General features: G+C 45.0%; 1 protein-coding gene across 12 annotated transcripts in view; it reads left to right on the top strand.

The window, feature by feature from the left end:
• The window catches only part of FGFR3 (fibroblast growth factor receptor 3), a 92,838-nt gene that overhangs the window by 58,094 nt on the left and 20,638 nt on the right, over positions 1 to 14,106 (top strand). For 5 of the 12 annotated variants that reach the window (XM_031943377.1, XM_031943372.1, XM_031943378.1 and 2 more), the window contains 5 exons: positions 3,096 to 3,265; positions 4,109 to 4,232; positions 4,463 to 4,653; positions 10,506 to 10,650; positions 13,017 to 13,207. In XM_031943377.1, coding sequence (XP_031799237.1) covers positions 3,096 to 3,265; positions 4,109 to 4,232; positions 4,463 to 4,653; positions 10,506 to 10,650; positions 13,017 to 13,207 — 821 coding nt within the window. Of the gene's footprint in view, positions 1 to 3,095; positions 3,266 to 4,108; positions 4,233 to 4,462; positions 4,654 to 8,852; positions 9,004 to 10,505; positions 10,651 to 13,016; positions 13,214 to 14,106 lie in introns of all 12 variants that reach the window. The other 7 variants (XM_031943376.1, XM_031943375.1, XM_031943371.1 and 4 more) reach the window with 3 other exon arrangements.

The raw sequence follows: 14,106 nt of genomic DNA, 5'->3' as shown, positions 1-14,106 counted from the left end.
GAACAGAAGTGATTGCAAGGGACAACTTTGAAAAATTACCCATGCAAATGTTCTATTAATAAAAAGCTATAATGAGAGAGAGAGAGAGAGAGAGCTCCCTGTTATTGAAGGTTTTGAAGTGAAGAAGGAAACATAGCTACACAGTATAATATTTCTTTGAGCGTGGTAATGAGCTCCCTGTCATTGGAGGTTTTGAAGTGAAGAAGGAAACATTGCTACATAGTATAATAATAAAAGATAAAGAATAACAGCTTGGGAATCTAAAGACCTGTTTTTGCTACTTCTTTCCTTTGCAGCAAGCAAGCCCATTCCCTAGAGAAGGACGTAGGTTTTTTCTTGTTTTTTGTTTTTCCTGTTAAATAAGGGATTCAAGCTCCCCTCCCTTCCCAGCTATAGATTTTTGGTGTTTTTCTGAATTTCTTGGTGTTGGGAACCAACATGGAGCACACAATAAGGGCCTCCCCATAAAAAGACCCCTCCACCCCAGACTCTCAGATGAATTCTGCCTAACCCAGGGACTGTCCTTAACAAGACAAGACTGTCTCCAACTCCAGAGAGAAAAAGCAGGTTGAAAAAGACTTAGATCAGCACTCTTAGATCACCTCTAAGTCTGGGCAAGGATCAGAGGGTGGAGGAGGAGTTGCTGGCTAGGCTGGAACGGCAGGATCATCACTTGCCGTTTGGGGGAAACTGAGGTACATTTATGATACTTGGCCTTGGGAATCATGATTCCTAAGCAGAATACCAAAAGTCTTTTAAAAAGGGGGCTTTTTTACAGGTTGGGAAACTGACCCTCAGAGAGAACTTGCCCATAGCCATACAACTTAGTGATGATAGTTAAATCCATCACTAAGTATTTATTAAACACTTGCTGTATACCCAATGACAAAAATAAAATTTCCTCTGCCCTCAATGAGTTTTCATTCTAAATTGGGGTGTACACACACACATACATTTGTGCATGTATACATACATGTCTATGAGCACATGCATGTGATTGTGTACAGGTGCATTATGCATCCCTATGTGTTTGTGTGCATGTGTGAACATATTTATTCCACATGTGCATGCACACATTGTGTCTTTGTGTGCCTATGTCCATAGGTACATCCTGCATATTGGTACACACATATATTGTGTCTTTAGGTGTGTGTATAGTCATTGTGTTTTTCCATCCCACACATGTTGTGATTAAATATATGGATACATGCATATTGCATTTTGCGGTATAGTATATATACATTGCATGTCTGTGCCACACGTATACACTGTTTAGGTACATTGCTCATACGCACATGCATGTGTACAACTATTGCATGTTTACACATGTGTTTGTATAGCTATCTGTATAATGCATATATAATAAATACGAGGTAAAGGGAAGGCACTAAGCCACTGAGGGCATTGTGCAGAAAAATGGTTGTTTGCATTGGGTCTGGAAGGGAGCTGGAAGCCTGTGTCCCAGAGCAGGAGCTCCCGGCTCAGCCTGCCTCTGAAGGGCCCTGGAGCACTAACACGAGACTGCTTCACCTGCCCCAGGGAAGGGGGCGCACACCTCCTCGGGCCCTTCTCTCTAACCCGATGTGCTCGACCCAAATCCGGACCCCCCTGCCCAGCGGGGTGGGTGGCCATGGCAGGACATATTCTGATACCCCGGCACACCTAGCAGCACCGTGAGAAGATGTTAAAAAGTGTCCAAACCCGTAAAATCATTAGGACTCCCTTGGCTGTTGGGATTTGTAGCAGGAGGGAGGCAGCCTCCCTGGAGCAGCTTGGGGAGGGCCGCACCCCTGCAGGGAGGGGCGCAGAGGCTCCCTGGGATGCTCCCTGGGCACCGTGCCCCTGACTCCCAGAGGAGCTGGCTTCTGTGCTGTGCTCAGTCTGCACATCCAAGTGCCTGCCCTGGCAGGCCTCAGCAGCTGACAGGAACTGAGGGAGGCAGCCATATGTGTGGAGGAAAAAACCGGGACTGACAGGCTAGAGAGCACATGGAGCAATGGGAGGAGCCACAGATTGGGACTCAAAGGCCCTAATGACTATGTAACCTTGGACACATTACTTAACCTGTGTGACTTCAGTTTCCTCATCTGTGTAATGGGATAATACTCCTCAAGAGTCAAAGGCTAACGGTCTTTGTAAACCTACAAACCCTATGGAAAAGAACTATCATTAGGGTCACAGAGCTAGAATTGGGACTTTAGAGGCCATCTAGTCCGATCTCATTTTACAGAGTAGAAAACTGAAGCCCAAAGATGTTAAGTCACACAGGTACCAAGCAGCATTTTCAGAATTTGAACTCTAGCCAGCTCATTTGAAATTCAGTGGTTTTTCTATAACATATCCCCCAGATTACTTCCCCATGTTCTATTCAATTCTAGTCCTAGTGTCATGGGATTTAGGTTTTAGAAAGGCAACTGAAAGGTTGATCACCTAGTCTTTTTATTCTTTACTCTTTATTCTTATCTCTTTGTGACCCCATTGGGGATTTTTTTGGGCAAAGATACTGGAGTGGTTTGCCATTTCCTTCCCTAACTCATTTTACACAAGGAAACTGAAGTAAAGAGGGTAAACTGACTTGCCCAAGGTCACATAGCTACTAAGTATCTGAGTCCAGATTTGAATCATGAAGATTCATCTTCCTTATTCCAGTGATCCATCTGTTGTACCACCTAGATTCCCTTAGTCGTGTCCTACTCTTTGTGGCCCCTTTTGGAGTTTTCTTGGCAAAGATACTGGAGTGATTTGCTGTTTCCTTCTCCTACCCATTTTATAGATGAGGAACAGAGGCTTGGCCAGTGACTTGGCCAGGATTACACAGCTTAGGAAGTGTTTGAGGCCAGTTTTGAACTCATCTTCCTGATTCCAAGCCCAGTGCTCTGTGTAATGTGGCACCCTCTGGCTACTCTTTATCTAATCTTAGCCCCTTACCTGTAAAAGAAAATAGAACAAGAAGGATTCACGGACAAGTAGGATAGCTTTGAAAGCTGCATGTCGAATTTAACATATACTTCAAAGGAAATGCACGTTGTACCTAATAGAGATTTGCTGTTTCATGTACAGATTCTGATCCCACCTTTTTTTTTCTCTATTCCCAGGTGCCCCATACTGGACTCGCCCTGAGAGAATGGATAAGAAACTTCTCGCTGTTCCGGCTGCAAACACGGTTCGCTTCCGGTGTCCGGCCGCTGGCAACCCCACCCCCACCATCTACTGGCTGAAGAATGGCAGAGAGTTCAAAGGAGAACATCGAATTGGGGGGATTAAGGTGAGACACCGTATCTGAGGTTTGATACCCTCTATATTACTTCATCATCCACAGCATCTGCTGTTTGGGGAAGATGGGATAAATAAGAGTTTCTTTGCCCTCCAAAAGACTTCAGAGTCTAGATAGGAAGGTGGGACCATCCCATTCATAACTGGAATGCAAAGTAAAATAATTAGTGTCACCAAAGGGACCTTTGAGATCAACGAGACCAAGACTGTCATACATGATTCAGAGCCTGCCTCCAGTGTCACCTGTGCCAGGAATCCTACCTTCTCTACTGTGCCTCAGTTTCTCCTGCAACAAAATAAGTATGGCCCCTGTATCTCTTCCAGGAGTAGGAGCCTTGAGAGATATTTAAACCTAAGCAGAGAGCCTTAGATGTCAGACTGACCGAGTCTGCCTCATTCCTATTAACCAGTCGGAACTCTTGGTCTTAAAGCAGACCTGCCCTGATAGAGGGAATTCCTCTCTGGGAGCTCCCTAAGATTTTAAAAGGGGGTAAAATAGTATAAGGGAGCCTTGGGAGAAGAAGATAGAGATCATTCCCCACAGGGGAAGATCAAGGAAGGTTTCATGGAAGAATACCCCTGCCCAGAGTGGGCACTGAAGGATAGATATGGTTTTGAATGTCTCCAATGCAGGGCGGTCCTGAGTTCTAGTCTCACTCATTGCTTGTCTCTGGACATCATCTGTAAAATGAGAGGGTTGGGTAGATGATCTCAAAGCATTGTCCATTTCTGAGAGTATCCCTTCTGAGGTCCCTCACAGCTTTCACGTTTTGTGGCCCGTTCCTCGGAGAAATCTGCCCACGAGCTCACTGTCTCCCATTGCTGTCTCTTGTAGCTGAGACACCAGCAGTGGAGTCTGGTCATGGAGAGTGTGGTACCCTCGGACCGGGGGAACTATACCTGCGTGGTGGAGAACAAGTATGGCAGCATACAGCAAACCTACACGCTGGATGTCCTGGGTGAGTCCCTCCACTCCCAGATTCCGTGATCGCACCTCCTAGAGACTTGGGAGCTTCAGTTTTTTGGCCAGCTAAGTGGGAGTATGGATTTTACAGTTGCCTCTGTGTTTAGGGGGAGAGTGTTCGGAGGAGTGATGGGAGAGATATTCCTGAGGATAGCAATGAGGGGCTCTGGGAGCATCCCTGGCTACCAGATATCTAGAGCTGGGCTCTCTCCGGGTTTTTTTTAGAGAGATCCCCACATCGGCCCATTCTGCAGGCCGGCCTCCCGGCCAATCAGACCGCGGTCGTGGGGAGCAACGTGGAGTTCCACTGTAAGGTGTACAGCGATGCCCAGCCCCACATTCAGTGGCTGAAACACGTGGAGGTGAATGGCAGCAAGTATGGCCCAGATGGAACACCCTACGTCACCGTCCTCAAGGTTCGTAGCTAGGAACTGTATAAGGGGGGGTCCGGAGAAGAAATAGGATTTCTCCCTTTCTCCCTCCAAAGCAGGTGTTCATTTGTCTTCATTCTCTCTACTTTGGATAAGGAGAAGAGAGGAAGGGAACAAACATTTGTTAAATGCCTTCTGTGTGCCGGCCACTGGGCTAAGTGCTTTACAAATATAATCTCATTCAATTCTGGAAATCAACTGGCAGAAACGGAATGAGGGACTGGAGTCAGGAAGACCTGAGTCAAATACAGCCTCAGGAACTTAATAGCTCTGTAATCCTGAATAAGGGACTTAACTTGTTTGCCTCGGTGCCCCACCTGTAAAATGGGAATGATCATGGCACCTTTATGACTGGGAGGGTTTGATTCCAATACCTTCCTTCCCATAACTGGCATAAGTTACTTCCTTCCACTGGGGGCATCTGATCTTCTTCATCTGTGAAGCTTCGTGTCCCAGGTTAACTGAGAGCCACTGAATTGCAGCGGTTACTTCTCCATCTATTCTCTTGTATCCATCACATTCACCTATAAGCAGATCTCCCAGTCTTCCTGTCTCTAGTGTTATGTCCCCTTCTAGTCCACACTGGACAAGGTATTGATACAATAACTCTAAAATATGCTTCTGATCTCATTTCTCCCAGGGATTTTTAGTGGGTTCCACTTGCTTACAGTATAAAATACAAGCTCATCTGTCCATCATCCAAGGTCTTCCATTGTCAGGAGCCACCCTGCTTTCCCATATTACCGCCCTCCTCTGTGCCTAGGATGGGGCCAGCATTTTCCCATCTGCCTTTGTTCACAATATATCCCTTAAATATAGACCGGTGTTCACCTTGTTTCCCCTAACCTGCCCTCAGCTATCAGTCTGTCTCAATAGCCTATACATGTATAGGCTATTCAGAGCCTACCTCCAGTGTCACCTATGCCAAGGATCCTATCTTCTCTACTGTGCCTCAGTTTCTCCCGCAATAAAATAAGTATGGCCCCTGATCTCTTCCAGGAGTAGGAGCCTTGAGAGATGTCAGACTGACTGAGTCTTTCTCATTCCTATTAATCAGTCGGAACTCTTGGATTAGGGAAAGGACGCTTGCTGGGGATGTCTGGGGCAAGCCAGTCAGGCTCCTAGGAGACTTGACCCTTGTCCATCTCCTCCAGCATGCTTCCTTCCCATGCATCCAGCTTATCTACTGGGCATGGGGAAGGGGTTGCCCAATATGGTCCAACACCATGATAGCAAACGCACATGTACACATATACATAACTACCCAAATCAGCAGCCCCCAGTAGTGCCAAACCTAGCCAGGGCATGGGAGCAGGGGACGTTCCTGCCTCTGAGAAGCAGGCCTGAGGAGCCCAGTTGGTGAGCCCCTTTATAAAGGGAAATGGGGCTGAGAGAGAGCACCCTGCCAAGTCTGGTGTCTGGTATCCAAAACCCACATTGCACATATCCCATCTGAAGCTCTCTGATTTATAGCTTCTCGGGGATGGCCAAGACCCCAGTGACTAATTACCTCAATTACCTGTTTCTTCTACAGAGTCTCTGATGAGTGTCCATCTTACCTCTGCTTGTAGACTTTCAGGAACAGAAGGTTCATTACCTATGCCCATCCTTCCAAGCAACCCCTTTTATTTTGGAGAATTAGGAAGGTTTTTCTTATGTCAAGCCAAAGCTCGCTCCAAGCATCATGTTGAGCTTGGATCCGGCTCCAGGGTCAACCAAATGACGGAAATTTTGTTGCTTCATTTTCCTTAAGGAGTAATGTTTGTCCAAAGACTGATAAATGACCATCCTGAATTAGCAGTATTGCTACTTGGCATGAATGGTTCTCTGGCTCAGGATCCCTCAAGTCTTATCTGTGCCCTCTTTTCTTTCCCATCCTTTCCAAATTTTGGTGACACCAGCCAGGCTCTTTAAGAAGAGTTTTTTGAAATTTTTAAATGGTGCTTGCCTTCTTGATTTGTTTACATCCATCAATAATCCGTGTATAAGGTAAAAGTACAGATTTTTTTTTTAAACAAAGGTAATGCTCTAGAATTGTTAGATACATAATTTGTACTTTCTTTACCACACTCAACTCTGCAGGCTTTTGTTTTGTATTAAAAATAAAGTTCAAGAAGGCATAATTAAAAAAAAAAAAGAAGAGTTCCAAATCTTGGCTTCTACCCCCAAGCCTACCACTTATTTTACTTTGTGGTGCCTCAATTTTCCCATCTGGAAAATGAGGATAAAAATACTTGGCCCTGCCTAACCCATAGAATAAATTGTGAGAATCACATCTGGTAAGCAGTTTGCATTGAGTAAACATTGATCGGACAAAACTGACTGAAATACGAGATTGATATTAGACATAGCCCTTGTCCTCTTGGAGTCAATAAAGGAGACTTATCAGGGACACAAAGGTAGAATGCTAACTTGGTAGTGTGGGTGAAGGAGACGCTTTAATACAATGCTGAGAGAAGCTTGGGAAAGGAGAGTTGGGGGTAACCAGGAAGGCTTCATGGGAGGTGTTACCTAAGCTGAGTTGTTGAAGAAAGGTGGAGATTGGGAATTCATTCCAAACATAGGAAATGTGCTCAGCCCAAGAAATGGAAGGTTAAGATTATTGAGTAGACAAGTGTGGTTGGATCACAGAATATACAAAGTGATATAATGAAAGCTTAGAAGCAGATAGGTCCTTGAATGCCAAGGTGAGGAATTTGAGCCTTTAACTTGAAACTACAAGAGACTTGAAGCTAACTTGGAAGCTAATTAGGGAGCTACAGGAGGTTTTTGAGCAAGAGCAATAACTATTGGTTCTGCCCTGGCTTCTTACCCTATTGATCCCCATTCTCCATTTTCTTTTCTTTTTTCTCCAATGGGGAAAAAAGGGAAGAGATTGTGGGGAAAGAGAATTTTTGGAAAAGAAAAGGGGCTGCTTTTCAGGTGAAGAGGGGAAGGATTTCAAATTCCATAGAATTTAATGCTATATAAACTTTGCCCCAAGTTAAACTCCAAGAGGATGTCATGGTGATACAAATCTTTTCTTCAGTTCCTTGATAGTAGAGGTCAAATATATTCAGAGGAGGAGGAGGAGGAGGGATTCAGTACTGACTGCTTTTAATATTCTCAGTTTACACACGAAATCAGCTGCACCAGAATCCACCCTCCTATGCCTGTGCTCCTGGCCCCTCCTCAGAACTGGAGGAGATGATTTTGCTTGGCTCTATCTCCTCATTCACCACCCACTACCCTGCTACAGCTCTAGGGGTCTCCCAGAATGACCCACTAAGGATTAGATAACAACCACCCCTCTAGTAATTTGGAACCTGCTTTGAAGAAAGCCCAGGGAAGAAAAGGGGAGAGGATGGAGAGGGTGGTATGTAACCTGGGATGGACTCCAGGTGCCCATCTGTCTGTGTGACCATCTACTTTCCCCACTGGTTTCTGCACAGCCCTTTTTATTAAAAAAAAAAAAATGTCCTCTACCCAGTGGAAAATGTAACCGCTCAAAAAAGCCGAGCCAGCAGTTGGGTTCTGGCTGCTGCTGCAGTTTGTATTTTGTCTCCAAATTCTATTTTAGAGCTCTGATAATTGAAACCGTATTTGCCAAGTCAGGTCACCGACGCCTGTCCCTACTAAGCCCCTCTGTGATGGAGCACAGCACATCTCCTGGGGCTGTCGGGAAACAAGAGTTTCCCTCATCTGTTGGTGCAGCTTTCCCTTTTGACACTCTATTTCATTCTATGTTTACTATATGGCTTTAGATACAAGTTTTGGACTCAGTTTCCCTAACTGTAAAACTAGGAGTGGGAGGGAATAAATCAGGTGATTCTCAAGGGGTTCCCTTCCAGTTCTGCCATTCATATGAATCTGTGTGCCAAGGGATGTGTGTATATGGGTGTGTGTGTGTGTGAGAGAGACAGAGAGAAAGAGAGAGAGAGAGAGAGAGAGAGAGAGAGAGAGAGAGAGAGAGAGAGAGAGTGTGTAACATCACTTTCCTCCCACAATTCTTAGGATCAGGAGCAACAGAAAAGATGTCAAATGCCACCAGCTGGGCAAGGGCAGGGGAGGGGGAGGGCAGTGATGTGAACAGTATGGCCAAGACCAGGGAAAAGAACTAAAGGTTCAGGAAGAAATTACGCAGCATCCAGCGGCGGATGGTGTTTGTGGTGTACTGAAGTCCAGGTTTCTGTCTGTTCCTGCAGTCATGGGTCAGCAATAACGTTGAAGCAGACGCTAGCCTGAATCTGTTCAATGTGACAGAACAGGATGAAGGAGAATACCTTTGTAGAGCCAACAATTTCGTAGGCATAGCCGAAAAGCCATTTTGGCTCCACATTCGCAAATCCAGACCAGGTAACTGTAGACTGACTCTGTCCCAAAGCCTTAGCAACACGCAGGAATGAGCTTTTAACATTTTAAAAAAACTGATCGAGTTTTTTAAAAAAAATCATTTGGTTATATACTCTGTCACCTGGTGCTGAATGGCTTGATCTTAATTCTTTGCTGTGTATATGTGTGTATATGCATATTTATATATATAGTATGTCAATGTATGTATATATATATATATAATATGCATATACTTTTGAATTAAAATGTCAATCATCAAACACAATGGAAAAATTCCCACAATAAAGTGACTGAACTTTTTAAACACAGAAATATATCCTCTTCTCAACACTCTCTCTAGAAACTCACCCCATTCATTTCCATGATGAGTACTAAACTTAGGAACGCACGCTTGTGACCATTCCTGTCAAAATATGGCAAAATAAAAGACGTCCTAGGTGGTAGGCGGTGGCTCAAATGACCTGGGTCTGAGTGTTGGTTCTGCCATTCACTTACTAAATGATCCTCGTCAAATCACTGCTTCTTGGGTTTTCCCACTCTTTAAAATAAGAGGCAGGGGGGCTGCGTGCTAGCTAGCAACCCTGTGAGCTTTCCACCCCACCTAGGAAGAGGGTCACCTAACCGTTGATTATTTTCTTAGAAGAAAATACTTACTGGTCAGAGCCAGGGTCCAGGAAGAATATATGCATGGCAAAAGACACGGTCCGGCAGCATTGTTAATGCGTGCACTCACTTTATCTAACCAACTTCCTTCTGCCCACCTCTAGCCTCTAGCCAGTCCCCTTCCCCACTTTGCCTGATCTTCAAGCTACAAACCGTGTGTGTTGCACTGTATTTTATGTGCGTTACACTGTATTTTGTGTATGCTACAAGTTCTTCGGCAGTGTTAACCTGTAAGCTCCAAAACTGAGAGCCCCCCTCAATCATAAGAGTAGCCTAGCTTGGTGAAAGGAGCACAGGATTTGGAGATTCAGATGTTTGACTCCTGTCACTTACTAGCGGTACAGATTCCATCCCCTCTTTGGACCTCGGTTTCCTTATTTAAGATGAGGACGAGATGAGGTCCCTTCTACAGCAGAGGCGGCCCATCTGGGACTCAGACAGATGAGCCTTTCCATTCTTTTCTTCACACGGTCACATCCAGCCTTGAGCTCATAGCCCATCCCCGAGCCCGCTGTACTAACACCCCGCCCGCAGTCACATTGTGGGGTGACTTTTCCATTGAGATGGTTTTGCTTGCATGCTGCCGCTTTAGTGGGACAGAGTAAATGCCTGGTGAAGGGAACCCCCTTGCTTTCCACAACAGGTTGCCAACGGGGTCTGGAATGAAAGGGAAGATGGGGCCATGTGAATTACCTTTCGGTTTGGTTTGGTTTGGTTCTCAATCTGTCGGACAATTTGCCTGTGAAAGCTGGTGATCTTCTGCGTGCTGGGAACCCGAGCAGCTCCCTTTCCTCCGTCTCTTGCTGCCCTTCCTATCTCCGTGTGTCTTTTTGTCTTTCTAGACGGCAGGAGTTAACACAACGGATAAGGAACTAGAAATTCTCTATTTGCGCAATGTCACCTTTGAGGATGCGGGGGAGTATACTTGTCTTGCTGGGAATTCTATTGGGTTCTCACACCACTCTGCTTGGCTGATGGTCCTCCCAGGTACTCCTCTCCCCCCCTGCTTTCCTATCTGGGCCTGGTCCCTCTCTTTCCTCTTGGAAACACTGCAGTGGGAGGCTCTTAGAAATGCCAAAGTGCCACCTATTGGGGGTAGCTGGAAATAAGACCTTCCCAAAATTGGCCACGCACTGTGGTGGACGTGGGATTGGGAAACCAGATTCAATTGGAAATGGAAATTGAGATCCTAAATTGCCAGTCCCATCCCGATGGGCCATCACAGAATAGAATTCTTCCCTTCCTTCCCTTACCAACAGTATCACTCTAAGTATATCTTAATAGTATAACTATCCAGGCCTTCAAATTCCTACCCAGACCATACAGTGATTCCCAGGAATATGGATTCTGATATAAAATGAGTGTGCCTGAGTTCTGATCCCAGCATAGCTCCTTATTTCCTGTGTGATTTGGGAAAAATCACTTTCAGGTCTCAATTGCCTCATTTGCAAAACAATTTCCTAAATTTCCTAAAAATTTCCTTTAGGATTTAGGATCCTAAGGAGAAAGAGACAGATCTGTGGACAGCTTTCATAGAAGGGCCCTCTGGCCCAGTCATGTTTGCCCATATGGGTAGAAGTCAGACATCCTGTACAGTATGTAGTCACCTGAAAACACAGAAAACAGAGGCCTAGCCTGTCTCCAAGGCCCTTTGGCCCTACATGCTCACTCATCTTTCCCCACAATTGACCTCAGACACTCAGCAGTTGTGGAAGGCTCTGGTGGAGAGCCATACCCAATGGATCCTTTGGCATAGCTAAGCTCTCACAACATGGGAAGCTGTGGATGCTCTGCTGGCCATAATTGGCCTCCGTTCACAAATCAGGGGAAGCTCCCATAGGTGGGTGGCCCCTGGCTCTTCGTCCAGGACCTTCTTGGGGTTCCAAGCTCTTTGATTCCCTGTCCCTTCCTCCTCCTCTCCCTTCCCCATTTTCCCCTTGCCATCTCCCAAACCTCCGCCATCTTGGTGAGGACCATTTCAGATCATAATCCTCAATGCTACATTTGGAAATGAGCTTTGGCAAATCCAATCCCCTGATAATGGGATTGTCTGGTTAGAACCAGTGCTCTTTCCAAGGCAGGGAAAGAAGAATTCCCGAGGAATGTCTGGGAAAGCAGGCCCTGGAAACTTTGCCCAAACCTTTTTCTCATTTAGTTATTTTTATTTAGGGATTTAAAACAAAACACCCTCACAAGCAAGTCTCTTTCTGACTTTTAGAGGCAAACCCAGCTACATTTGTGCAAAAAAGCCTGCAGAGACCATTGATGCTCTTTCTAAGGGTCCCTTCCCCCCGCCCCACCTCAGATTTTTGCATAGATGTGCAAACTCACACAAACACCTAAGAGCCCACATGTGAATCATAAGACCACAGCCCTGGAAGAGATCACCGCAAACAGCTTCTAGTCCAGCTCCTTATTTACAGATAAGGAAACCAAGGCCCAAAGAGGGAAATTGACCTTAGATCTTCCAGGTATCAAGGAGCCACTCAGATTTGAGCCCAGAACTTCTGACATCAAACCCAACACTCCTTCCTCTGTACTGTGCTGAATTTATGGTCAGAAGATTTGAATTTGAATTCTCTTTCTGCTACTTAACAACCTGTATAATCCAGGGCACATTATTCTATTTGTCTTCATCTATAAAATGAGGGAGTTGGGATAACCTCTAAGATCCCTAAGAGACAAGCATAGCTATAAATTGAAACAAACAAGACAAGCATTAACTAAGTATCTGCTCCACTTCAGGCATTGTGCTAAATGCCAGGGATACAAAAAAAGGCAAAAACATCCCAAAAACATTCCTGCCCTCATAGAGCTTATAATTTAATGGAGAGAGGCAATATGCAAACAACAATGTACAAATAAGATAAAGAGAGGATAAACTGAAGGGAAGACACTAAGGTTAAGGGGAATTGGGAAAGATAAGAATGAATGTATTAGACATATTATGCAGTACAGTAGAAAGAGGACCTGGCTTTGAATTCTAATTCAGCCACTTGAAACGTTGGGTTAATTCCTTTGGGCACTCCTTGGGCTTCTGCCTTTTTTTTCAATCTATTAAATGAAGAGGTTGGGACTGATGTCCTCTCAGGCTCCTTAAAAATTTAAATCATATTGTATCACTGACACACACACATACAAAGATAGGGAGGCACATATACTCAGGTGCTACAGAAAGAGCATCCTTTTTGTCCTGGGCTCCCATGACTTAGAAAAGATTTTTACCCACCAGATGTCTGACCTTCCCTACCCTTCCTTCTCCTCCTCTCCATCCTTCTTTCCCTCCCAACCCTTCCTGGGCTTCCCCCTCCTCCTCCTCTTCCCCTCTAATTAGCTCTCCCATCGTTCCCCAGCTGAAGAAATGGTTGAAGTGGATGATTCGGGCAATGTCTTTACCGGCCTCCTCAGTTACGGGCTTGGGTTTTGTCTCTTCATTGTGGTGGTGGCCGTGGCCGTGGCCATTTGTCGGCTGAAGATGCCCTCCAAGAAGGCCATCAACACTCCCACTGTCCAGAAGGTGTCCAAGTTCCCGCTCAAGCGACAGGTAACAGAAAGTAGATACAAGATTCCGAACCCCTCCTGCTACCGTCCTCTCCCTCACTTCTCCCCCCTTCTTGCCAGGGCCAATAGGAGTTGGGGACAAAACCTTCAGGCTCCTATTCTGGACTTAACAAATTGCCTTCGAAATGGATATCAGATGTATTTCTTTTTAGCTTTGAACAAAAAAAAAAATTTAAGAAAAGAATCTGGGATCACCAGTGACTGGAATAAATCAGATTTTCTCCCTAAATAGGAAATATAGTAGAATGAGAATGCTGGAAACCTGAGTTGAGATTCAGATCCTTGTTAATGAATTATGTGACAAATTATGGACAAATCATTTCACTCTGATTCCTTACCCATAAAATAAGCATAAAAACATGCTCTCTACCTCAAAAACACCTTGGGAGAAAAGTTTTGGAAAACTTTATAGATCTGATTGTAGTGGGAGCTATTATTAGAAAATGACTTAATATTTTAAATTGGAATAAGAGCATGTGCTTATGACATGTTGAGATCTGACATCTTTGTACCATCTGGAAGAAGATGGTTCAAGAGCTCCCGACTTTACCAGATCAGAGAAAAGAGGACTTGGTGCTACTGAATTCTCCCAGCTGCTTACCCTACATGGATCCAGAATCTATGCTCCTGGTAACTCCTGGTCTTGCTCTTGGGGACCAAGCAGAACAAATTCCCCTTCCCTGTGACTAGCTTTTAGGTCCTTGAGGATGGCTTTTCCATCTCACATCCCCAAGCTCACATCTCCCAGCTAAGCATTCTTTATTGATCCTTGAAGGTCCTGCTTCATTTTCAGATTGTTCACCAGCCTGAATCCCTTTCTCTTTGTGGGCTGGGAATGAGATTCTTAAGGGGGTGCAGTTTGTTAATGCTTCTCCTAAAATT

Source organism: Sarcophilus harrisii, chromosome 6, assembly GCF_902635505.1.
Source record: "Sarcophilus harrisii chromosome 6, mSarHar1.11, whole genome shotgun sequence".
Classification (NCBI taxonomy): Eukaryota; Metazoa; Chordata; class Mammalia; order Dasyuromorphia; family Dasyuridae; genus Sarcophilus; species Sarcophilus harrisii.
The sequence above is the reverse complement of the archived record's forward strand: the minus strand, read 5'-3'. Positions and strand labels throughout refer to the sequence as shown.